Source organism: Ornithodoros turicata, chromosome 3 (genome assembly GCF_037126465.1).
Source record: "Ornithodoros turicata isolate Travis chromosome 3, ASM3712646v1, whole genome shotgun sequence".
Classification (NCBI taxonomy): Eukaryota; Metazoa; Arthropoda; class Arachnida; order Ixodida; family Argasidae; genus Ornithodoros; species Ornithodoros turicata.
The window spans coordinates 25,209,454-25,236,064 of record NC_088203.1 but is presented as its reverse complement, the minus strand read 5'-3'; the positions used below and the strand labels follow the sequence as shown (position 1 = coordinate 25,236,064).

The window sequence follows — 26,611 nt, the reverse complement described above, 5'->3', positions numbered from 1 at the left end:
TTTCCTCGTCTAGTCTGTCTGAGCCGGGCCAGATCAAGCCTATCTGCTACGGCGGATTCACTGCGGTGTTTGAAGCACATATCTTCGACGTTTCTATCGTTGCAAGCACCGCTCTTCAAATGTTGATCTAGTATATTTCTACTTCATCGCAGGCGTACACAGTCTACCCTTGAAAAAAGCTTTACTTTAAAACATATCTACCAGCATATCTTATCTCATGACACCGGTGAAGTGATAATTCTAATGGCATACGAGGAAAACGTTGTGCAGCGGAAGAAAAACATTCCTGCGTAACCTTAACGTTCGGGGTCTTTCCGTCTGGTTCACGTGGTTTACTTTATCGCGTTTAAACAGGGGCTCTTAAGAACGCGACAGCAGCGAAATTTGTCAAACGGTATTCGTCGCCGCCATGGACTACAACAAGCTGAAGGAACAGTACCAAAGCGAGTTCGACCCTGCTGACTATCCCGAAATGGTGAAAACCCTCGACTTTCTCTACCTCTTCTACCAGTGCCAGCTGCATGAAATCGTCAGTAGCGGTACGTAAATATATTGAGCCATATTGATTGCAATCTGTGCATTTACGCTCTTAGGTATAGGCTTGTGTTTGGGTAGGCATACGTGCCAGGTATCTAGACATCCCCTTAGATGTCAAAATTTTCACCCCTTACTGGACTTGTAGGATGGCTTTGCAGGCATTATGCATGTACGGCTTGCGTCAAAATTAACTTGCACACCGCTCCAGCCTGTGACGAAGGGAAGGGAACCACCCTGGCAGCGCCTAGTAGAAAACTCCTTCATAACGAGCGTCACTTCCTCTAACTGTAAACAGCTGACCAAAACACTCCCCGCCGTTGTTTCTACTAAGCACCACCAGGGTCCGCTGGCCGGAATGGCGTTCAAGTTAACTCAGATGCGAGCTGTACGTACCGCGACGATGACCTTGCAGGCGAAGTTACTACCTTGTGAGACCCTTAGCATTTCTTTCAGAGCAGAACGGTGCGGTTATGATAAAATTCCGTTCGATGAGACTATTGACATCCACTATACTGTTTAAAATGGTGCTGCAGTTCATGACGTTAAATGAACACCTATTTCACGGGAGATGAAATACTTGTTGGGCGCTGCACAAGCGCGTCTCTGTTCGGTTATTCTTCGCTACACTTTAGAATTGCAGTCAGCAGGCATATGGTAGTGAATGTACGTACAACTTTTGATAGGTGAATCTTTGAGTATGCGGTAACTTTCTTCAGTTACTTTACTCCCGTTTTCCTCATGTTTTGCAATGTTTAGAGCAATCCCTAAGAAGCCAAAGCAGTCTGGAAAAGAAAATCGTCACTGAATGGGAAATCATTAGCGGGCCGTTATGATAGCTCTTTCCAGAGTCGGTCTCAAATAATTGCGGGGCATTTCTTTGATCCTGTAACTCAAAAACAAGCTACCTGCCGCCTCGTCAATTGGTAACTGTAATTGGAATACGTAACAATGTCATCATAGAACTCTGATGCTGTTTATATTTGGCGGCACATACTGGAGCAGTGCAGATGCACTTTCGCTAAGGAAGTTCCCTAATTAAAGTACCCTATTTACGTTGCGCGTGCCACACAGTGACCCCTAATTAAAAAAATGTACTTTAACTAAAAAAAATTCCCAAGGAAATGCAACTTTTTTTGCGTTAATTAGAAAGCCTATGGTCACAACACCCTATTTCAGTCACAATTACAGGATCTTTCACGATCTTTCCACAAAAATTCTTCACCGTCACTTTCTCGTAAATATCTTATCTCTGTTTATGATAGGCATTTACTCGCACAGCTGCACGCCCTGTTTCGTTTCCCGTACTTCCCGATAATATACGCCTGTTATCTTCTGTGTTTACTTCCTAAACGCGATCTCTACAAGGTTGGCGATTTCCGCTGACCGTTTTTGTACAGCGCACATTAGTGTACCCGTGTAGGTTGAGTGTACACTCTTAAAAATGAACTTCACCGCATAGCACGCTGTGCGCCAACCACTGCCAAGAATGATAGGGTTATCGATTCTGATTCGAAGAGAGAAGTAGGCGTACGCCACTTTGTTGCAATTTGGATATATAATAATTGCCACAAAAAGGCGTACGCCCACCTCTCTTCGAATCAGTGGTGATAAAACTAACAAAGAGCGAAGGGGAGGAAAAATGAAACGCGACGCACGTTGCCCTGAAGCGACCAGTGTAACTGTCAAGTCCGTGACAGACCTCCTGCAGTAGAACAGATGATTTTCAAGTTGAGAAGTCCGGCGGCGCATGCTGGGTCTTCGAACTTCCGTTTCGGAATTTCGCTCATTTGAAAAACTTTATAAACTCTGGCTTAAACAAAAACCAAGACGAATTAGCCTAGGAACGCGCACAAAGAAGTGACCCAAGCAGCACAATGTACCGAAAGTCGAGTGCAATAGGGGTGGACGGTATGTGTCTTATCAATGTTCTTTAGCTTCACCAGTTCGTTCAAGGTCTTCCACCTACCCGTCCACCCCTATTGCACTCGACTTTCAGTACATTGTGCTGCTTGGGAATGGTTCGCACGTACTTTTCTTATGACAAAGATAAGATTGTGTGATACATCGTGCATGTTTCGTTTGGCGTGCGCTTTGAAATCGCGATCTTCGGCTGCGCGAAATGTTCTGTTACAATGCGGTCAATCGGACGCTTCAGATAAGAGAGATGAAGCAATATTTCAGATATGGCAACAAAACAGGGAAAAAACATGTTCAGGCAGTATTTTACGCAGCAATCTTCTGCACTCAGAGGATACTACCACGGTCCCTTGATAGCTTGAAGCCATCAAGGGACCGTGATAGTACGCATGTAATCGTTTCTTTTCAGCTTGGGACGAAGCTGTGACTCTTGTGACATTCTTTTCGTATCACGCGTTGATAATGTTATCTCTGCCACGCACAATTCAATATCGTCAGTAGATAGCACGGCATTTCGTGACAAGTGCCTACACCCCTTAGTTGAATTTTCGTTTACGCCGATACTATTTCTTCAAAGCCGCATGATCTTAGGATACGCGATACATTTTATGTCCTTCCGCAGAATTAGTCCAGTTAAACGCTAAACGTCCCGCTTATTTTTTTACGTTGAAATCACGCCGAGGCTATACGATTCCAGAAGAACGTCGAACCACAAGCATAAACCCACGTGATATTGCAGCTTCCCTTACGTTATTTTGACAAGAAGTTGGAAACCACCCATTCGCGCTTAGAACTTTGGGCAACAATCCTATTTGTGGCGATGCACTGATCTTCTGTCGGACGAGCGTCGTGGCAGAACGAGCAAAAGCGTCAGCGCGTTGGTGGTGGGTACTAATCATGCCACCGGCTGTGCTGTCTCATGGTTTCCCTCAGTTTTCCACCAGACTTTCCAGACGGACGTTTTCAGTTCCCCCACGAAGTCTGCCTGGGACGCAGAGTAAGCCCCCTTGTTCCCCAATTCTTCCTGCTATCCTCTCTCCATCTGTCCCCGTCTGTACGCCACTTATCGCAACAGCTATTTCGCGGTGCTGGCATCGCAATTGAAAATTTTCCCCTACTCAAACCGGTTTTTGTTTAGAGTTAGTGCAGCTTCTGCAATGTTTGCACACCCTTTAGACTCGCCGATGACATGTTCTGTTCTGTTTCAATTGGGACAGTGCAGGGGAGCGTAACATGCTATATCGTAAGTTACTGTAATTTCAAATTTTGAGTGACATCAACTAACTCTTTGTGTCCTTCCTATGTAGGCGCCCTGAAGGACGGAGGGACGTTCTTGGATTTCGGCTGTGGTCCGACGCCATTCAGCGTGTACACGGTTGCCAAGAAGTTTCACGAGGTTGCCATGTGCGAATTTCTGGAGCAGAACCGGCGCGCGCTCCAAAAATGGGTAGACAAAGATGCTGATGCCCTCGATTGGTCGTTCCTTGCAGAGTCTCAAGCGAAGCTTGAGGGCTACAGGTAAGAGCTGCGAAGAGACGTGTCGTAAGGACGAAACGACGTGACGGGCTAATCATCATACGGTGCTTACATCGTACCGCAGTCTTGCACTTATCCTGCTATCTGCTGAATGTCTTCTGAAATGAACCAGTCTGTCCTGCATTGAGTGTTAAAAGAACCACTACTGGATTACCAGTCGAGTGGTTTTATGTAAAAGAATAGTATAGACTGAATTCAGTGTAAAAACAGGGATAAGTGCCATTCAATAGAGACCGGCAGTTTCAGCGATAAATATATGCGCATTCCATTTTTCGGTCTGAGGGTAACGTCGCTCTCCTTATGGGTATCATATTTCGTTAATCAAAATGACTGTGGTCCATAATTGTCTCTCGAATTAGTACAGTGCAATTGGCAAGCTTCTTCTCGTTTTAAGGGATTTAATGTCTAGAAGTGCAGAACTAGGCCATACCAACGATCACCACAATGGAGCCACTGGCTGCAATATTTCGATTTTACAGCATGGTAAACGTAAGCATCATAAGTAATCTTGGACTAGCTTTTTCGTTTTTCGTCTGTCTAAACTGTGGTTTTAAAAAGAGTAAATTAGTAAAATGTGGCTTCCCGCTTTTGTTTATGTCAGTGACATCAAGGCTGGAGCTTCTGAAGTGGAAGACCGCACACGGAAAGCTATTAAGCACATCATCCCATGCGACGCATTTGACATGAGCGCTATGCCCGAAGAACACAGAGTGCCGTATGACGTCTTATTTACTTGTCTTTGCTTCGAATCAGCGGCGGTTGACTTGGACGGTTACAACAAGGTCGTTTCCAATGTCGCTGAGTTGATCAAACCAGGAGGTGACATAGTTCAGTGTGGAGTCCTTGGTTGTAATGGTTACACTGTCGGGAAAACAGTGTTCGATGCTATGCGTCTGACAGAGGATATTGTGAAAACTGCCCTCAAAACCGTTGGATTCGAAATCAATCGTTGGCAGGTCGACGAACCGAGAACTGTGCAAGGTTATGATTACAAGTACGAGGGCGCTTTTGTAGTTATGGCTACGAAGGCATAGTCTATTTGGTATCTTTTTTATTGAAGTTTGGTATATAGCTGCTATGATGTGCTTGATGTAACACAATATAAGTAAACCGCTTATGTCTCCTTCTTCGGCAGCATGATTCTTCATAGAGTATAGTCACGGTACGCGGGCTATAGCTGGTGTAATTACAACGATGGTCGCAATGAAGCCTTCAGTACGTTACTGGAAATGGCGTGGTCACTAGGGGATGAGTTTGTTAAACTCAACACAAACCATTATTACAAAAGCGTCATACTTAACGTCATAGCGGCAAACCTGAGCGGGGCAAAAACACAGACATAGTTCATCCATCGGCTTGCCTGTGTCTGCGCAATTCTGTCGTAATGTCAACGTTCGGATAGGGAACACCTTAGACTTACTTGCTTTACAGGTATCCACAGGTACGAAGGTTTCAACTGGTTTGCGTTTCTACTTAACCCAAGAAACGTAACTGCACAAACTCTCTAGTGCCCTGCCCGTTTCCTTACGAATATCACTGGTGCTCAACAAACAACATAACTTTGTCACATTCTTCAATTGTATAAAAAAAATTAACTTGTTTCACTTCCACGAGGGTTTTTATTTTATTTTTTCGTGATCCGCTTCCTCGATGACGTCCACCCCCGGAGAGCAACATCGGAAAAGGGCCCTATGAAACCACCGAACATGTATGCTGTTTTTTATTTTTGTCGATGCCTAGATTTGGCAACGAGGAAAGAACCGCTACAACCGTCACGAGAAACTTCAATCTCTCTAAATCGCAAGTACAGTTAGTAGTAATCTGACATTCTGCTGCTGCACGAAAAAGAAGCAAAGCTTTGCAGACATAGTATGCGCAAGCGGAATTGGTACAAGCGGAAGACCAGCTGTCCAGCACCGGATCAGAATCCGTAAAAGTGAAGCACAATTCCCTTTGTTGAGTATGCGGCCATCGTAGTGCAGCGCACAGTTCAAGCAATTCCAAACACTTCTAGCAATTCGTCGAAACATTTATCTACATAGAGGTGAGACATCAGGCATCAGGCTTTTACAGCACCCTGCTGTGTGTGATCAAGGAACTCCAAGAGCGTATACAACGTGTTGCGATAGAAACGTGTCAGCTTTAGTTCACCAGTAAAATATCAATGAGAAAACATACAACGCCCTCGTTCAGTTATCGCTTATCGGTGCTTCAGAGACATACAGGGTGTCCCAGAAAACGTGTCATTGAATTATAATAAAAAAAACTACACCACCTAGAGTCATGCGGTCAATGGAATTTGTTCTTACTGGGTTTTTGCCACCTCATGTGAATGTCGTGTAACGTAAGTTTAATTATGTCAGTTTTTGCGAGTCTCGAGAGAAATCTTAAGGAGTATGCTAGAAGGAAACCTCCGAAACTGGGACGTACGGGCGAGGGGAGCGCCATATTGAATCAGCTACTGTTGCCGCGGCGCATGCAAACAAAAGAATCCAGTAAGCACACAGCAAACATAACGCCAAAAATGTTTTTGGAACAGTAACACACCGCCAGAACCCATGAAACCGTAAGATATATGAAAACACACACACACAAACGCATACACGCACACAGACACACACGAAGAAACAGACACGACACGGACGCCACAAGGGGACGCCGTCTCCGCCACTGCCGCTGCCTCAACCAGCCTTGACTACAAGCCTGGACAGGGGCGGACACTAACAAAATATGTAGCCGACGGAAGCAGAGGCGCAACCGAGCAAGTGTTGCAACAGATTTTGGAACTGTGGCTGCTTTCACGGGCTGGAAATACACGACGTTTCCTCGGCTGATTCAATATGGCTGCCTCCGAGCGCATACATTGACAGAGGGAAAAGCCCCGTTCAAGTGCTTTGCTCTCCTCCGATCCTCCTCCCCAGCTTTCCTTCTAGCCTCTCTCCGTAAGATTTCTATGGTCTACAGGGTGTCACAGAAAACGTGTCATTGAATTATAATAAAAAAAACTACACCACCTAGAGTCATGCGGTCAATGGAATTTGTTCTTACTGGGTTTTTGCCACCTCATGTGAATGTCGTGTAACGTAAGTTTAATTATGTCAGTTTTTGCGAGTCTCGAGAGAAATCTTAAGGAGTATGCTAGAAGGAAACCTCCGAAACTGGGACGTACGGGCGAGGGGAGCGCCATATTGAATCAGCTACTGTTGCCGCGGCGCATGCAAACAAAAGAATCCAGTAAGCACACAGCAAACATAACGCCAAAAATGTTTTTGGAACAGTAACACACCGCCAGAACCCATGAAACCGTAAGATATATGAAAACACACACACACAAACGCATACACGCACACAGACACACACGAAGAAACAGACACGACACGGACGCCACAAGGGGACGCCGTCTCCGCCACTGCCGCTGCCTCAACCAGCCTTGACTACAAGCCTGGACAGGGGCGGACACTAACAAAATATGTAGCCGACGGAAGCAGAGGCGCAACCGAGCAAGTGTTGCAACAGATTTTGGAACTGTGGCTGCTTTCACGGGCTGGAAATACACGACGTTTCCTCGGCTGATTCAATATGGCTGCCTCCGAGCGCATACATTGACAGAGGGAAAAGCCCCGTTCAAGTGCTTTGCTCTCCTCCGATCCTCCTCCCCAGCTTTCCTTCTAGCCTCTCTCCGTAAGATTTCTATGGTCTACAGGGTGTCACAGAAAACGTGTCATTGAATTATAATAAAAAAAAAAAAATACTCCACCTAGGGTCATGCGGTCAGTGGCATTTGTTCTTACTGGGTTTTTGCTACCTCCTCATGTGAATGTCGTGTAACGTAAGTTTAATTATGTAAATTTTTGCGAGCTTAAGTCGGAAATTTGCCTAGTAAAAGTCACTTTTCTACCCCACCAATGTGAAGAGCGTGTCTAATTTAGTCAAATTAATGATAATTGACAGGGATATTCAGGAGCTATCCCATCGGAAAAAATAGCCAAACATCATGCTCTACGGAGGTCGCACAGAATAGCGCACGATGAATTTTTCAGCGCAATCTTTGTCAGTCCGACGAAAGGAGGTTGGAAACCCAGCCCTCCCCGACATGGCAGAAAGCGATAAAACAGGCACGGCTTATCACGTCCGACTTTCGCTGGGATAATGCTTTCCCTCTCCCAATTTTAGGAACTGTTACTTTTTCTAGTATCAATCTGTGGGCTGCCTTCGGAACCTCCTTTCGTCGGACTGAGAGCGATTGCGCTTAAAAAGGTCATCGCGCGCTATGGTCCGGTGCTCCGAAAAGCATGATATTCGGCTATTTTTTCCGATTGGATAGCTCGTGAATATCACAGTGAATTATCATGAATTTGAGTGAATTCGGCACGCTCTTCATATTGGTGGGGTAAAAAAGTGACCTTTACTTGGCAAATTTCCGAGTTCAGTTCGCAAATATTTCCATAATTAAACTTGGAGTACATGACATTCACATTAGAAGGTGGCAAAAACCTAATAAGAACAAATGCTTTTGACCGCATGATTCTAGGTGGTGCAGTTTTTTTATTATAATTCAATGACCCGTTTTCTGGGACACCCTGTATAAGAGGGAAACAACCCACGCAGCACAATGCACTGAAAGTCGAGTGCAATAGGCGTGTTCGGTATGTGTTTTATCAGCGCTCTTTAACTTCATGAGTCTGTTCAAGGCCTTCCACCTACCCGTCCACCCACATTGCACTCGACTTTCAGTAGATTGTGCTGCTTGGGAACGCTGCCTCTGGGACCCCCAAAGCGCACAATATCTTCTCTTTTTATCTTCAGATTGATCGAACCACAGTTAAAGCACACGGGTATCAAGCAACGGAAGCTATGTGAGCACCTGTTGTACAACGCCTGCGGTCTGTTTATCAGCATCGTGATAATACCATGTAAAGGTTTATTTTAAAGTAGCACAGAAGTCATTTTTAACACCCAGTTTTCTTCCTATAACACTGTTAAGTAGGCCAGTAAAATGCACCATGCGAAGTAATTTACGCCACAGAGTCATAATTATCGCAGAAATTGAATTTAAAATACACCGCAAAAAGCGACCGTGGGCAACGGCGGTGAAAAGCAGTACCAGCCTGTGATCTGCCTGGAACCTCGCGTTGACGCTATAAGGAGAACGCTCGCTGATTGGCCTAGACAAATGTTGTCTGCTACTCCGCTGTCGTCTGCTACTCGGCTGTTCGGGGTTCTGATAAAGCCTTTCTCCTCGCTCGGTAATGCTTCGGCCGCTCCTTCTATCCCCAATTCTCCGGGGAAACTGGCAAAACAGGTTTACGGCGGCAAAGAGACAAGGCGCTGACCCCCACTGACCGGCAAACGAGAACGAGTCTCCTTATGCCGTCATCGGTGACGTGCCATCATACCTCCTCATCCTCGTTATAGCTGGAGTGGGGAGTTAAGGGTGAAGGCGCGGAGCTATGTTTATGCGAGTTTTTTTTCTGGGAAAAAATTTGCACATATCAAAACCTTTCGCGCTATTCGGTATAGTGACACACACACTTTCATCAGATGTCTTAATCTGAAATTTTTTTTGGATGGCCCTCTGTACTCCTTTAAGCTCTGTACGAAGAGCGGCTCGAACTTCCGAGCGTATTGCATGATAAGCCAATCGCCCTGTTCTTTGAAGCGGGTGGCATCAAACTGCTAAGCTTGGATATGATATCTTCCTTTATCGTATCGTTTTCGTAGAGTTCTTCCGATGTACTAAAACTCGCTATTAGCGAGGTTTAGCGAGAATTCTTCCGGTGTACTAAAACACACGTACGCTATCGCCTTTGCATACGTAAGGGATAGCGTGGTGGACCTGCGCCATGCGCGAATCTCACTGTTTTCCTCGTGCGCAGAACCAACAACGCTATTCGTTACGTGCGCAAAGGAGATACCGTACGATGCACTAAAGCTCAGTATCAGATAGTTTTAGTGCATCGTACCCTATCGTCTTTGCGTATGGAAGTGATAGCGTTGTTGGTTCTGTGCACGCGTAAAACATAAAGCGAGCTACAGGAGATACGCAGCCAGAGCCAAGGGACGACAGACCCGCAACAACTGCATGCTTCCTAACAACATAATTTAATGCAACAAAAAACCAGGAAAACACAAGCGGAAGTGATAGGAAAAACTGGCTTGTTAGTCACTATCTTCCTCTTCGGTGGTATAACGGCGCCTGTCGTACAGGTAGCTAATCTCTTGTGGCGATAAGTCAATTGACCACCGAAGAGGAAGATAATGACTAAGAAGACAGTTTTTCTTGTCACTTCGGTTTCGCTCGTTTTCTGTTGCATTAAATTCTGTTAGTAAGCACTTCTTGCGTGAAGTCTGTCGTCCCTAGTCTCTAGCTGCGTATCTTCTACAGCGAATATGCACTAGCATGAACTCATTAATAAAGTGAGCTTCGCGCAGTGCGCATAACCACCACGCTATCCCTTTGCACTAAAACTCACTGTTGGGGACCCTGGTGCTTTTTACATTGACGCTTGAATGAACAATAACGAAAAGTAAAGTCAGCAAAAGGAAAAAAAGAGCATACAGTACTGCTTTTGACACCCGGAGAAGTTGGCTAATTCGATCACAAACAGCTGAAGAAATATGTCTTCCACATAACACGAACAGCAATTTACCTGCCGAAGCGTGATGTAGAGTACGATCATGGCTTTTCGCTTTTGTTTCTTTTTTTACGTGCGAGTGATCTGAAGCAGTTAGCACTGCATTATTGAGACTCCTCAGTTTGCACTTTGGTTTGATTAGGTAGGAAAACACAGAAATTTCAGTATGCAGAAGGCCACTAAGACAGAAAAGTACAAAAAGTTTCAACAAGCAACGCAGCGACGGCTCAAGGGCTGTTGCTCAACGCACATCGCAACATTTGCCTGAGCTTCCTTATGTCCTTCGAGGTGTCACTATGACACCTCGCCTGATTTGCGTCGATCTCCGCGCGCAGTTCAGCGTGCGTCATTGAACCTATACGGATATGTGGTCATGTGGTTCCATCAACTTGAAGATAAAAAAAGAAAAACGATATTGTGCGATTTTTGGGCGTCAGAGGCAGCGTCACTTCCCTCTTAGGTGTCTCTGAAGTAGCGATACGCGATACCTCTACCAGGGCGTTGCATGTTTTCTGATCGATATTTTACTGGTGAAGTAAAGATGACGTGGTTCGATCACAACCCGTTGTATTCACTCGTGGAGTTTCTTTATCGCATACAGCAGGATGCTATAAAAGCGTCATGATGTTACCTTTATTTGCGGAAATATTTAAACGAAAATTGCTGGAACTGTGCGCTGCAGTGCGATGACCGTATACTCAGCAAAGGGAATTGAGGTTCATTTTTACGAATCATGCTCCGCTGCTTGACAGTTGGTTTTCCGCTTGATGTGCAGCCTGGGGCACAAGTTCACGGTACACCGTGGTGTTGCATTTCTCCACTGGAGCGACAGCCCAGCAACAAACCAGAGCGGACGCACACACACACACACGCGCACACACACACACACGCGCACACACACACACACTAGCGCACACACCCCACACACACCCCCCACACACACCCCACACACACCCCCCACACACACCCCACACACTCAGAGAATAGCTGGTCACCCGTTTCTTATTCGATCTCTTCCTGATAGTTAGCAGAGGGCCGCTCCGATGAAGAAGTACGTCAGCGCTGTGTTCCGTAAACGTTTATCCCAAGCTGTACCAATAGCGGCACGTCATATCAAGATATCACGAAACTGGGAAAGAGTGGATCTTTGGCAAAACAAGCACACGTGGCTGTCGCCGTCGTTTAACGTCGTGGTTTTCGCGTTTTGGTGAGATGAGGTCAGGGTAGTTCTGCCTCGCACATGAAGTTTTCCTTGGTATCTCCTTCGTGCAATGGCATCCACCATCGGAAACAACTCATGTGGTCGGCAGCTGCCAACCCACGTCGCTGTATTTTGCCAACGACGGGTCGCGACATTTGGCAGTGTGACGTAGACTGTTCGCGAACAGCGTGTAGTCTATTGCGCATATTCTACGTACGAAATGCTTTGCTTCTTTCTTTTCTTTTGCGGGTAGCAGGATAATTCCCGCCTTGTACAAAGTGAGACGCGATGATAAACACTGGACGACAAAGGACACACAAACAATTGCTTTTTTTTAAGTTCAGTGTTAATGCCGCGAAGCAAATGTAGCTATGAGCGGCGTACAGACGTGGACAGATGGAGAGAGGGAAGCAGGAAAGACAGGGGGGTTAGTATGCGTCCTCGGCAGATTTCAGCGAGAACTATGACATTCGTCTCGAAAGTCTGCCCGAAAAGCAAGGAAGAACCTCAGACAACACAGCCGGTGCCAGGACTCGAACTCGCGTCACCTCCCAGTCTCTGCGTTGAAATGAGTAATTCTAACCACTATGCCGCGGTAGCTAGCACAGAAATATATATTGGGTAATATGATAAGGTGGGGAAAGATGAGACAGAAATTTGGAATTGAACGTGAAATTTTTATTTTTCGTGTTTTTGAAGAAAACTAGCCATATACACATTCTCGGGGTTCTACAACTTCTGACCTGTAAATGCAGAACGAATGTAGCCAGTCTAATATAATTACAGAACAAGAAATTTAAAAAAGCAGATTGTCTCATCTTGCCCCAACCCTCTGGGCAAGACGAGGCATCGCGTGGGACAAGATGAGACACGCCGTTGTAATCAACTACACAAATTAGTTTTTGCAATCCAAGCAGAAAAACTGAAGCCCGTAGCCCCCTACACAACCCACTGAGCCCACCATAACCACATATAATGTCCAATAAAACCGCACCCAACCCGGTGCTATTTTGTTCCACCGTCCTTTACAAACACGGCACGGCCCATCTGACGTGTCGCTGGTCACTCGCTTTTGTGTGCGCTTCTGCTTTCCTGGAAATATCCTAGGAAACAGGAAAATTTGCTAGAAAATACTACACAATATGCAAAAAAGAAATCTATGAGGAACGAGCATAAAGCCACCTAATAGTTGACCTATCAGTTTTTAAATCACATTAAATTTAAATTGCATTAAATTAAACTTACATTAAATTGTCGCGTCTTGCCTCGTGCATGTCATCGGACGCATTATTTTTTCTGTTCAACAGGGAATAACCAAGAGTGCCCATATATTGCGTATATGTAGAAGAATGAACGAAAAAACGGGATGTGAACTTACATTGACAGAAAAGCCTGCGAAACGCTGCTGCGCTGATTGCAACAAAACGGACTACAGGAAATCGCGCCTTTTTGTCGGGTCTTTCCATTCCAGTCAGATGTAACCTATATTTTTCCCCTAAACGCATACACCAATACGTACAATTCTCACGTACAATGAACCGGACATGTAGAGCCGCCCATGAGTAAAGTTTCAAGAGCATGCAGCAGCGCGTCTCTGAGACAGGCGGCGTCGAGTAAAGAATGTCGCGTCTTGGCCCGTATCTCATCTTGCCCCACCTTACCCTACATGTTACCAACCAAAGAGAGAAAAAGGAAAAACGATCCGCAACGCGCGTAGTCAAGTAGCGCAAACAAAAAAAATTATCTATACGCACATATGGCTGCATAAATCAGCTGTTTCAAGGACGAATCATAAACAAGAAAGATGGCAGATTCTGTACTTTCGAGACTTTCGAATCCGATGTACGTAACCGGGATGTTACCATTACCGTTTGAATATCTTGCATTATTTGCGCATTAACATTATTAGCGGTATTTTCAGCACGCGAAGTCCATGCGGAATTGTGCAGAGGAAACACCCACATTGCATGGGGCTCCCAAGTGAGGCTCCCTCAACAAGCCGAACTGGAAAGTTTGGAACCTCAAGAGACAACAAGAAGAATAAATGATGACGATGAGAGGGGTGTTTCACCGCGGCGGTGCGGTACCCTACCACTTTGCATGTGAAACATTATATGATGAGGATGAATGAAAATACGAGAAAGAATTAGAGCCTCTGGAGCAATCCAGTGGACGACAGGAAGTCCATGAACAGGTGAAGAACCCGACGATGGAGCACTGGATCTTCATGGGGACAATAAGTGCAGCTAAATTGAGTGGTGTCTTGCTCATAGGGGCAAGCTCATCACACAGAAACCGCCTTTGCGGGCAGTAGAGTGCACGTTCCATAAGAATGTGCTCAGAGTTCACAACGACACCGCACGTTGAGCAGAGGATTGTGATCATGCACTGGAATTGTGGGGTGAAAGCCACATTGAGGAGGAGTCGACGCAGAAGAGACCCCAAAGGAACCCGACAATATTCACCCGCAAATATGCATTTACGAGCCTCACTATAAGAAAAACAACGTACTACACGCGCTCTTTGATTTTCAATACGCGCATCACGCGGCATCTGTTCTTGTTTACCACCGCTCATACCACGATATTCATTCCCTGCGCGCCACTGACCTCAGGGCCCGCTTGCACGAAACAATCCTAAGTGTAACACTTGGCAAGTGTTGCACTAACGCGTTAGTGCACTGAGTTTAGGGTTGCGGTGAAGGGGCTTGCACGAACACTTCGACGACCGCCCTAAGTCGAGTATTCTAAAGTGGATCGTGGCTACGAGCAGTAGCAGTTTTCGGAGGCTCTCATTGGTAGAAAGAGGACTTCCGGAGTTCATCCCAGGAAGTCGTGCGTCACAGCATGTTTGGATTCTGGGAAGTCGTCTGCTTGTGCCGTCGCACGTAAACAGTTTGTAGAACCAAAATAAGGTATTGTACTATCATTGTAGCTGCAAGAACGAGTTAGGTCATTTGTTGCGTACTTTTGTTAAATAAAATAAAGCCTGTGGCCCAAAGTATGTCTCGAATTGCTCGTTGATTGGGAACTTATCGCCAACGGCAGTGCCGGTGAGAGGCACTTCGCGTGCGGCGATCATTTTGAGAGATGTTGTTAACGAAAAGCACAAAACGTACGGCACCCACAGCAAAGAAAAATGAGACGTTGTTAGTATTGCGATGAAAATGCGTACTGTATTGCGAGATACAGTTGGGGCCGACGATAAATCTTCGATACACGGTTCATAGCGGCTGACATGTTAGTCCTAAGCTTCAGTGCGGTAGTGCTCCTAGGACCCTTGGCCAGCGTCCTAAATTGCGCGGAGCGAGCGCCACCACTTTAGTGTTGTAAAAGTTTCGTGCAAGCCACTTACGGCTCCGGCACTACACTAAGTGGGGAACTCGTTAAGTTTTACACTAAGTTCGTTTCGTGCAAGCGGGCCCTGACCTCCTCACAAGCTCCGTGCATTGAAGCAAGAGCCTTGTGACAGCAAGATATTTTTTTGCTTGTTTGCATGCGCAACAAATAATGCGAAGTCATCTGTCTTGTAGCATGTTTGAGATGCCGTACAGAGCATTCAACTCCCCAGGCGTTTCTTCGAAAGTACATGGTGTATTTGCGCTAACTCACCAGGTAGAGGGCTTCAACCAGCGCTTCAGTGCATCTCGTGAAGCCTACCTTACAGGTCAGAAATTTGCAACCAAAATGGAACATCGAAGACCCCAATATTCGTTAACGAAACTTGCATGATATTTCGCTATGACACAGACAACGTCTCTCTAGAGAACGAATGCAAAGCGGTAAGAACGGTATGTGCTGCACGCGCTTTTCTATTCCTAATACATGGCTTCTATGGAGGCAGTATCAGCCTGCTTTACGTTTTGTCCCGAATTGCTGGGCATGTGCAGGGAACAGGTACTGGATAGACCCTCGAAATGCATTTCTGGAAATAAGCTGTGTAGCGACGCACAGCAGAAGATGAAGCAGAAGACGAAGTTGATGCGCCACTAGCAGCGCATCGCAAGACGCGAGCTTTAAAATTCTTCGACGGTTTTGGCCGCCATGAGACTATTCAGGCTGGCTCTGACGGCCACACAATAAACAGCCTTCTCCGCTACCGTTTTGGGATTATTTAGCTTAGGTTTCCCACAGCTGCATATAAATGTGAAGAAACTGTTTGTTTGTTTGAAAGTAAAAACTATAGACAAACTATGTAAAACTCTCGCATGAATAACTTGAGTCAGCGGAGGTGCCTTAATTTTTGTAACCAGCATACGGTAATCTCAAGGTGTAACGAAATAAGATTCTAATTTCATGAACATCCACATTCATTGGCGCACATTCCTAGACAACGATTTGCCATGCAAAAGCTGCAAGAGATGTATCTAGACATAATACTTCAAGTACCTTGTTTTCACTGGTCTTGGAATACCCTGGAACCTAAGAATGCCATTTTCAAGGTCTTAAAAACCATGAAATTTTCTCACAGAAATTTTTGCATCTTTTTTTATTTGCGTGGATATACAGTGTAAATTCTAGTTATCAGATGTCGGAGCTGAAGAAAACCAAGAACAATAAATAACTGAAATCAGAAGTGTGAGAAATGAATGGCACCCTCTGTTGTATTTGTTTGCCTTCCTTTCTCTCCTATGATATTCGCATTCAGAAATCCCCAAGTACGTTTATTAACAGGTCACTCTTTATGCTGAGCACCCACGCCAAGAAGAGGTCTAAAATTTACGGTACCAGCTACTTCATTGTATGCAATGGTACCCTTGCACTTATTTTTACAGCGTATAAACATTGGGCTGAAATATGAAATCGCTATAAAACTTGCATCCTGCGCGACACTACATTAAATGTGCTGCTTGCAGTTCTGCAGCGTTGTTTCTCCCTCACGTTCAAGTGCAAAGGCAAAAAGAACGCTCTGAGACTTACTCTCACACAACCATTATTTCGGAAACATGTCCTCATACCAAATGGTCACGAGCGTGCTTTTGAAAACTATAGCGGCACATAGGGAAACCGACGTTGCATTTGCACCGACCTTCTATTTCCAATAATTAAACGAGACGTAATTAGTACATCCACTTCGGATGCAGAACATGTTGTCATCCCTTATAACTGCAAAAATATGATATCTCCAAGAATAAAAATATCAGTCCATGGACACGCTATATGCACCGCACCTACTAAAAATTATCCAGTGGTTACTAAAAATGTACTGGTATTTGTGTTTTATGTGATGTATGACCCACATTTTCTTTTTGACCAACTATGCCAGTGTGAGAGCTCCTACCCCAGACAAGCTAATTCCTCCTCTTTGTCCTCCAGGCGGTCTCATACATGTTACACTACAAGGAAGCTAGCTGGTACTATCAGATCCAAACAGTTGACTTAACAAGTTAACATGAACACAACCACCTTTATTGACTTATCTTGCTTGGTCGATGGCGACCGAAGGTGGCATATTTCTTTCCTCGCAATTTTTTTTATTGGTTTGTTCCAGCTAAAAGCAGAAGCCATACACTGAGCAGTAGGGCATAATAAAACCCTCCATAAGCATCACTTTGCCTCTTTGGCTTTGGCAAGCATCCCTTATGAAAATAACCTATAAACTGAGTACATAGCACCTATATATTCCTATATCATTCATTATGCTTGCTATGCCTGTGGCCAAAAATGTATAAAAACTGTATACAGAAGTTTATACACGTGTTGAATACAAAGTTGTATATAGAAAAGCACGGCTAAAAGTGTATAAAAATTGTATACAGAAGTCTATACACATACACGGCTAAAATGTATAAAAATTGCGTACAGAAATCTATATATATGTTGAATACAAAGTTGTATATAGAATGCATAAGATAAGGTAAGATATAGGCATAAGATTACATGGAGACGTGTCTTTCTCACACTTCCCATGTGTTCACGTCTGAACAATACATTTTCAATATTGGTAGAATGCTCTACTCTGTCACAAGCACAACATTCTCGCATGGGCAAGGAACACTACGGCAACTAAAACAATACACAAAACTGTCTGTAGTTTGACAATGTCGTCCTCACGTGCCTTTTGAATAATCTGTGTGTCTCATAAAATATGTACTCGTGTGCTTGTTCAGCAGTGTGTGTGCCCGCTGAATATGTGTCCCTTTGTTGGAGCGCACTACATTGCCCCACCGGTGAGGAGTGACATGGCACCGCGTATTCTTCCGCAGAGCTCTCCTTGCTTTCACGCCCGTTGTCTGCGTTGCACCTCGTCGTTGACAAGCATGACAACCGTGCTTTTCACTGGGTTTAATGTTTGATTAAATACAAGAAAGTTAGGTCAACCTAGCTGTGATACATCGTACGACACCGACGTTTTACTAGTATTTGAGCATGAAGTACGTTCATTTGCAGACATCCGTGGGCGCATTGCAAATGGCGGCAGCGAGGATCGGTTACATGGGTGAAGGGACGGCGTACATAACAAGTGAGGCTAGTTGTATCCTTTCATTCCAGATGACTGTGGGACTGTATCAGTTGCAAGGACGTAAGTTTCAAAATGGTGTACCGTAACAAGCTTTGTGTGATACAAGCTTTGTACAATGTGAGACGGCTGCGAGCTGGTATTAACTTCGTTTTTTTGCAGATAGTCCTCCGTCTCAACGGTCACTCATGTGTGCAAAATTGCAACTGCTTCTTACATCGAAGCGTGTCTGGTGCCACATCTTTGGACGATCGTTCGACGTCCATTTCGTCTGAGGAATTGTCGTGTTCGTCACTAAGGCAGCGTTCACACGGGGCAACTTTTTCCAGCAACTATCAGCAACTTTGGAGTTGCTGTCAGCCGGCTACCTCCAGCAACTCGAGTTGCTCAGAGTTGCTGCGAATTGCTCGCCGACCGAAAACTTCAGAAGTTGCTCGTGCTCCGGCCAATCAGCGAGGGGAGCATTGACACGTGACTCCCGATGGCGTTGTGGATTTCGTCCGTGCATTCATGGGTTCAAATCCTGCAGGTGCAGCTGAGAAATAACTTTTTCGTTTTTTACGAACTTCACGGAAACATATCGGTTTTCATTTCTGGAAGGTAATAATGATCTATTGGGGCAATAAAACTGACTGAAATTTGATAAACAGCAGCTAGAGAAAAGATTCCACCAGTTCGATTCGCACCCACATTCTCCGGTCACCAAGGTTGCTTGTGGGTGGAGCTACCGAGTTGCTGCGTGTGAACGCGGACTCGAAATTACTGGAAAGACGTTGGTTTGAGTTGCTTCGAGTTGCTGGGAAAGGTTGCCCCGTGTGAACGCCGGCTAAGGATGGTCTTGATGGAGCTTTGCGGTGACCGCCTCTTTGAAGTTTTAGAGACTGTCTGGTGCACATTGGATGAGTTGTGTGTCCGTGCAACGTGTTCCATATGTTCCATATCTGTGCGTTGGCGTTAAGTGAAACGTGTATGATTTCTATTCAGCAAATAATGATGTACTGGATTAGAGAACAGATTAAAGGTATGTGCACGCCAATAAAATTTAGTGTTACGTGTTCGATGGTCGTGGTGCATTTTCTTTATTTTATGTTATCATCATTATTATTATTTTGTTTTTTGTAACGCGACTGCCTGTGGGGGAACTCTACGGTCACAGCTTATCTGAATCAGAAATTGGATACACATACGCACGAAGACAGAAAAAGAGACATGTACTATCAATAGATCTTAACGTCAGAGTTCAATACACTTTGTATAGAGAACTGTGTGTACATTTGTATAAGGGTGAGTGTGTATACAATTAGTCCAAAATAGCTATAAGAAATGCATAAGTCTATACACCAAGGTGTATACAAATACAAACTATAGCTGATTTGAATAGAATTCTATAAAATTTCCATAAGCCATTTTCATAAGGGATGGCTTTGCCTCCACAAGCATGACTTTGACATAAATGCTTTGTGCCGTGATAAACGGTACTATGACTGTGTTTGCAGTACCGTTTAAAACGTTGGCATCTATAGGGCTAGATTACAGCCCCCTATTGCGTGCAGATATTCTGATGCCTACATAGCTGTAAGCTGTTCTTCCGGGTGAAAGAAAGCTTGAAGACTGCATACGTTGTGGCTCACTGCCAAGTCCATACGGTTGGAGAAGAAATTACTGGACATAAAGTACAGCGAAGGCATGCTCCACCCAGGCCACAAGGAGGTACTATTACTTTGAGCCACCTTCTGTTAATGCAGCAAAAACACCTATTTCCACTGAAAGAAAGACTGTGGGCTTTTTTTCTGTTGTGGTTCAAGGGCACACGAGATCATAATAAATTGTTTCCAAAAGATGTTATGTCGCACTCTGGCATGATCTGAGCTAATATGGTCAGCTGATGCAATAAGATCTACAGAAAACACATGCCAGCAGATTCTGAACATGCTATAGGAGAGGGTCTGTCCTTGAAATGATGAGATTTCTAAACTTTTCAGATGACGTCAGGTATGTGAAAACAATCATAAATGTTGACAAAGCTGTTATGAAGCAGCGACTGCAACTAATCTGTAGAACTGGGCAGAACAGGAGAATGCTAAATTTGTTCAAAGTGTGCTGTACCGTCATACAGATGGGATATGAATCAGCTGACGTAACATTTTTCTTGCGTAAGAACAAATACACCTGTAGGTTCTCAAAATGGAAAAGTAGAGTGTCGATGACCTCAAGTGACGAACAAGCTGCAGCACATTATGGTGACAATATTTTTGGTTTTTTTAAAGAAAAATAAGCCTGTATATTTTCAATATGCTATAGGAGAGGACTGGTTATACAAATAAGGGAAGATCTCTTTTAGACGACCTATATGTGAATATACTATCTGAAAAACAGTAATTTTTTGCAAGTGCTTGATATTCTCAAACGCTTGGTTAAACAATGAATATAGATTAGCTTGATGATTTTTATATGAAGCTAATCCCCATGCAGCAGTTTACAAGCATAAATAATCTGGGGCTCCATCAAGAATGCTAATTTGCTAGAAATTGATCGTAAACTTGACCCAAAATGTGCTCCGTTCTTGAGTTCTCACCACGTCACCAGATTTATTCTCGTTCTACATGCCCTTTGTGATGGAAGACCCGTGCTTCCCCTCTAACACCTGGCAAGGAAAGCGCACAAATGATGTATATATAGATGTCAGAAGGAAGCTCGCGGTAGGAAGGGCGGTAGAACGGCTGTTGTTCTGGAAAGTACCGTGATATCAAAAAGTTCGGACACTAGACGCATATGAAAGCAAGCACCTACTTTCTTTAGGTTTAGCTATTACCTTCAAAGAAGTCTCCTCATTGCGCACTCCATATCAAGCGTGACAACAAGTATTCATCTTCTGCAAGCCAGCAGCCACCATTGTGCAGCCACATTTAGTTTGCACTGTAATTGCGGCTAATAGCGTGTTTGCTTGAGAAAATGACAAATTTCTTACACAGAAATGTGTACGGCTACTGTCGCAATCACAAGTGTCACTACTCCTTTTATTATCAGCAGTGGTTTATCCAGAATCCCTAGCACCGAGGGGTGTTGGAAAAAATTGGGAGGGGCATCATTATTCTAGTTACGTCGTTACAGCTTCAAGGAGATCGGAAGGCACTTTAATCACCACCATTTTTTAAAACCAAGCGGTTCGCATGCTTATTAAAACGCACCATAGAAGTAATTCTATCAACAGGTGCACACATATCGCAGAATTCGATTTTGAAAATCTTCAGGCGTTGAACGTTCATTGGCTGAGTTACACACCAATATAGCCAATCAGTTGAACATGAAAGAACTGATGTTATGAGGCTGAAACAACATAGAAGGGACAAATACATACAAAGCGTCAATTTGCCTAAGAAATTAACGATGAAAGATGAAAGTCACTGAAAGGTTAGCCAGCTGTCGGACTCGAACCCACATCTTCTGGATTGCCGGTCCAGGGCTCTACCAATTGAGCTAAGCTAACACTCTTCCTCAGCGACTTCCAGGGTGAGTCATCTGAAGGGACAAACCAGCCGCTCTCTCTCACTCATCCTCCTTTCACTCTTACATTTTTGCTCACTCACACACACATTCATACGAAGGGATCGACGCAGGCGGGAACTGCTGAACATGAAAGAACTGGTGTTCTGAGGCTGGAACAACATAGAAGGGACAAATACATACAAAGCCTCAATTTGCCTATGAAGTCACTGAAAAGGTTAGCCAGCTGTAGAACTCGAACCCACATCTTCTAGATTGCCGGTCCAGGGCTCTACCAATTGAGCTAAGCTAACACGCCTTCTCAGCGACTTCCAGGGTGCGTCATCTGAAGGGACAAACCAGCCGTGGGACCAGATGCGGGTTCGAGTCCTACAGCTGGCTAACCTTTTCAGTGACTTTAATCTTTCATATCCAATCAGTGTCATAAAACCACCACAACTCATCGAGCTAGACGAGAATTAACCGACGCAGACTACAAACGTGGACGACGCAGACACGCAAGTTCATTCGTGCTCTGCGCCTTTTGTTTTGTCATCATATAGTGACCGACAACGCCGGTTAAGTTTGCGTCCGCCGACATATCACCATGCACTGAAACAACACATGACTAGCGTAAACTTGATCTGACCATAAAATGCACAGTCGCGCGCGGGAAACTGCCAACGGCAAACTGTGACTAACCCAGTAATAACATTGCAAGCTCCCAACTAACTAACCAACATGCCGCACTGCTAAGCCAAGGCTGCTACAGGCTGGCGCTAAAATGTGTCTTTGGGAGCGTCCTGTTTCGGGTGCCTCCCAGTGAGCCACGCCCCGCATACACGGAACAGGAAAGCAACGCTCTGTGTTCGATCTGTGGCGATCTCGTGATCTTGTGTACCCTGTTTCCCACTCTTAATAATAAAACTTCTGAAATCCACGCTAAGAAATCCACCCTTCAAAATCCAACCCTTTGAAATTCACGCTGTCAAAATAAATCAGAATGGGTCTATGCAGTCCAGTGTTAAGCATGGTTTTAGGTGAGAAAATCGGTATTTAAGAGGGTCACACTCCAGAATAGTGATTCTGTGTGGTATTCAGCATGCATCTCTCAATTATTCATTATGTTAATTAAGTTATAGGCGGAAATAACTACGCGCATGAACACTAGGAAAACAACGCTTCAGCGGTTCGGCCGGTTCGGCTACCATTGGGAACGAGGCTATCTGACAAAATGGAGTAACGACGGAGCAGTATGGTTCGTATGGTGTTGCGGGATGTGCTGCATAAAAAGGATAATCACTGCAAGCTCTAATAAAGCAGATCTTTCTTCTGCCGATTTCGTCAGGTATTTCTTAGACGTCTAACGACTTGGTGTGCTAACACGCGCGTGCAACTCATGAAGGAATTCATGGGTGAAGTGACATTGACAAGTTGAAGTGACAAAAATATAATCACTTTATCCCGTCTGTACGAGACCCCAACTGGTTAGATGCACCGTCGTCATGTTTTAACATAGCCACGATGGCCTTGTGCATGCTGAATACCGGAGCACTCATTTTGCTGCTGATCAGGGCCACGTGTGCAATTAGTTGGAAAGCACTTTAATTAACAGCCTTTATCATTCAGTGTACTCGTGTCGCTACCAGTGGTGAAAATGGTCGTGTTTGACGTCGTCTTCTCCGTAAAAATGGACATTCGCCTCCGTAGTTGGAGTTGTAGCCCTTTTTCCTGTGAGAAAGATGTCATTTTCCCCTTTATGACGTGCTCCATATCTGAAATAACATATCCTTGCAGGTACTTACTCCGAGTTGTGCGACGTTGTGGTTTTCTTCTGACGAATTCTTCGTCCTCAAATTCATCCGAAGAAGTTCCTTGTCTCCGGTCGCGTGTTCCTGTGAAATTGTCCTTCGTTTGCGGAAGCTCCGTCGTTGTGACTACTGTAGATTCCTCCTCGAGTGTAACGAATTCGGAAGACTCTGTCGCCGTGGATTGTACCTCATCTGTCTCTGCTGTGGATTCTGGGACGTCCTCTTTATTTCGGCGTCTCGTAACCGGACGCCACGTGGTATACTCAGTGCCAGTTTTCTCTTTCGCGTCTTCTACAGAGGTAGCACCGTCCGTGATGGGATACAAACGACGCCTGGCTATTCGGGGCCGCGTTCTCAACGAAGCGTTGTCTGTCTGGTTCATTGGAAAATCCGGTGTGCACAACGGGTCCCTGCGATATCAAATTCCATTCTTACATGTTCAGGATATCACCTTTATACGGTACGGAGGGTACGGTATGTAGGCTAATGCAGGGTACCATCGGCACGTAAGGGATTTTTCATGCATTGGGACCCCCCCCCCCCCCTCCTAGTTCTTCGTTATCAGTAACCAGTGGTGTCCAACTGGAACTTCCAGCACTTGACTTAATTGACTTTCTTTTGCGTACAAGCCAGGAGTGTCCGGAGACGGTGGACACTCCAGTTACATGGGAAACCTTTAGGGGAACCCGTGGGATGCTCTCCCGTGTACTATTTCTCGCGTGTTCTGCAATAAATAATGTTAGCTCCTGAAAAGAAAAATGTACTACGACACGTGACCTGCAGATTGCACGCATGGCCTGTTCTGCTGGCCTTTAGAAAATCCTGTAATCCTTGAAATATCTTGTAAATGAACAAGGGATGAAGAAGTGTACCTCGTGATATGGGCAATTCCCACATGACATGGGGGCCACGTGACTCATTACGTAGTCTGGCTCAGTGAAAGGATGAAACAAAGAAGAAGGCAGGCACGACAGGCCGCTGACGTCACGCGAGGACATCGAGCCGGCCGTCTGAAGATGCCTTCTCAGAGGTTTTTTTTTTTTACATTTCATAGCGCAGTGACAATACACCGCATAGAAAATGTATTTTGTCTGGGGTATCCCGATGGGCAGCTTGACGAGTGAAGCAGGGTCTTGAGCCAGGTTAAAAGTCACGTCCCCGCTCCTTGAAAATTTTGCAAACACTTTAGCAGCCATGTTTACCTTACGGTCGTTGCAGTTCCAGAGGGGCCTACTATCCTCGCTCTGAGTCGACTCTTTATTTCATTTCCCACATCACCACCAGCAATGGAGCAGTGGTTCCCAAACCGACCACCAGGGGGGGCACGACAGGTTCCGAGGGGGGTCGCGAAGCAGTCCACAAACTAAAAAAAAAAAAAGCCACACCGTGCTCGCTACTCTGCGTTACCAGGAAAACCGTGGCGGCAGACCTGGATGTTTCTCATAAATGCGCTTGCGGGGTACACGACGCTTTGGATACATCATATTTGGTTTGTTCATCATGTTTGGTATCTGGTTTGATTTGTACACGAAAGCCTATGTCATGAGGTCCATCCACTCCCACTGAAGGCCACAGCGTACCGGGGGGATTCGCCTATATTATTATAGGCCGCAGAGCAGCGTTGTTTGGGTACCACTGGGGTAGGGCATCGCCCCTGCCGATGAAACTCCCCAATCATCATTACAAAATAAAGTTGTTGTTTGTTCTGACGCGTTTTGGGGAGGAAATCTTCCCCGCCCCTGCGTTATACATGCGCGCCTACATTAATCGTGTGATCATCGGAATGAAACCGATAAGGCACAACCTCATTCTCAGTTGCTGCTGGACCGCCGTCTTCTTCATACGCAAGTTCCGTCCACTGGGAGTAAAGGGATGGATATAAAGGGTGAGAAATAATTGCTTCGGCGTCTACCTCCTGCTGCTGTTGAAAGGCCTGGTAACTGGATCGTACTCTGTGTCATTGTCTTTGGCCGTTGCTGATGTAACAGTATCTTGGGGTAAAAACCGAAGGATGTTATCAGACACTTTCCTCGGATCTGGTTCTCTTCTTAAAGTCGCCATTGTAACGCACCTGTAGACACACTTCATAGTATCCCCCTCCTAAGACACCATGAAGGGTGACCACCCAACGGGGTTGCCCGTAACAGCAGCGCACCAAAGCCGTTCGGAGGGAATTTTCGGGCACAGCTTATTGTGCCTCTTAATATAGAGGTAAATAATGGCGGCGAGCGAAAATATGTGCTTCGGTAGCTCGGTTTCCATGCACAATAAATGTCCAACTCACCTACGGTCAGCGTGGTTTCAACATCTCGGTTCTTGGGTCTATCTGCAACACGACATCCTCTATTTTCATTCTCCAGGGTATCGTTCTAGTATTACTTGATCTGGCATCTGTGGTGAGGGCATAGTGGGTGAAGACTGGGACAGCCACTAGAAGAACGATGGGCACAGCGAACATCATCATCTTCAACGTGCTGTGTTTCCCTTCCAACTTCTCCTCGCGGCGCCTGTTTTACAACGAGTCATTTCTTCGAGGTCACTGAGATTTATATGTAGGTTGCAGCGCATACTTACCGCAGCTTCTCTGACCTGGCTGTATAGGAAAGAATATTATCGGCTATCCCGAGCTTCTCTACTGCAACATTATGCGCACAGCTAACCCGCCCAGCACTGTGGTTTAGACTTACAGGTCCTGTTGCGGATGTAATATTCGTACCAGTTTTCTTTTGGCATGGTTCAATGATGTTCTTTGTCGTCTGCAACAGAACAAGTAACTGTTACCTTATTTCAATTCAAAAGAGAGAAAAAACGACGTCCTTACCGAGACTATGATCATGCGACTTTAGAATCTCGTCTGAGTTTCTCCTCCTTCTTCTTCATAAAAAAAAAAAAAAACGGTGCATAGCTAATAGTCAAATGCCACGGAACACTGTTATTCACAAGAATTTAGCAGACCATGAAAAGGGTTGAGTAGATTATATTTAGGAGACGATTGGAGAAACGGATGATATGAAATAAGCAAGGTTATGGAA

The 26,611-nt window shown here is 45.1% G+C and overlaps 3 protein-coding genes across 3 annotated transcripts in view; 2 read left to right on the top strand and 1 right to left on the bottom strand.

Moving 5' to 3' along the window:
- LOC135388309 (uncharacterized) overlaps positions 1-26,611 on the top strand; it is a 41,205-nt gene that overhangs the window by 4,682 nt on the left and 9,912 nt on the right. The window lies entirely within an intron of this gene.
- On the top strand, positions 312-5,116 carry LOC135388312 (indolethylamine N-methyltransferase-like). Its single transcript, XM_064617779.1, has 3 exons — positions 312-539; positions 3,762-3,972; positions 4,592-5,116. The coding sequence occupies exons 1-3, from the start codon at positions 410-412 to the stop codon at positions 5,022-5,024; spliced, it is 774 nt and encodes a 257-aa protein (XP_064473849.1). The 5' UTR covers positions 312-409; the 3' UTR covers positions 5,025-5,116.
- LOC135388311 (uncharacterized) lies at positions 23,357-26,603 on the bottom strand. The gene is made up of 9 exons (XM_064617778.1): positions 26,401-26,603; positions 26,267-26,335; positions 26,154-26,172; positions 25,959-26,086; positions 25,864-25,905; positions 25,492-25,570; positions 25,384-25,437; positions 23,574-23,989; positions 23,357-23,499 (listed from the first exon to the last, which is right to left on the bottom strand). Exons 2-9 carry the CDS (start codon positions 26,310-26,312, stop codon positions 23,411-23,413), a joined length of 873 nt encoding a protein of 290 aa, XP_064473848.1. The 5' UTR covers positions 26,313-26,335; positions 26,401-26,603; the 3' UTR covers positions 23,357-23,410.

What these genes read in the sequence shown, in the direction of transcription:
- LOC135388312 (XM_064617779.1), top strand. Translation starts at nt 410, where the DNA reads ATGGACTACAACAAGCTGAAGGAACAGTACCAAAGCGAGTTCGACCCT. An exon ending in GCATGAAATCGTCAGTAGCG is followed by an intron (nt 540 to 3,761) that starts GTACGTAAATAT and finishes CTTCCTATGTAG; the next exon opens with GCGCCCTGAAGGACGGAGGG. An exon ending in GCGAAGCTTGAGGGCTACAG is followed by an intron (nt 3,973 to 4,591) that starts GTAAGAGCTGCG and finishes TGTTTATGTCAG; the next exon opens with TGACATCAAGGCTGGAGCTT.
- LOC135388311 (XM_064617778.1), bottom strand. Translation starts at nt 26,312, where the DNA reads ATGCCAAAAGAAAACTGGTACGAATATTACATCCGCAACAGGACCT. An exon ending in CAGCAGCAACTGAGAATGAG is followed by an intron (nt 23,990 to 25,383) that starts GTTGTGCCTTAT and finishes TTGATATCGCAG; the next exon opens with GGACCCGTTGTGCACACCGG. An exon ending in ACAACGTCGCACAACTCGGA is followed by an intron (nt 23,500 to 23,573) that starts GTAAGTACCTGC and finishes TCTTTCTCACAG; the next exon opens with GAAAAAGGGCTACAACTCCA.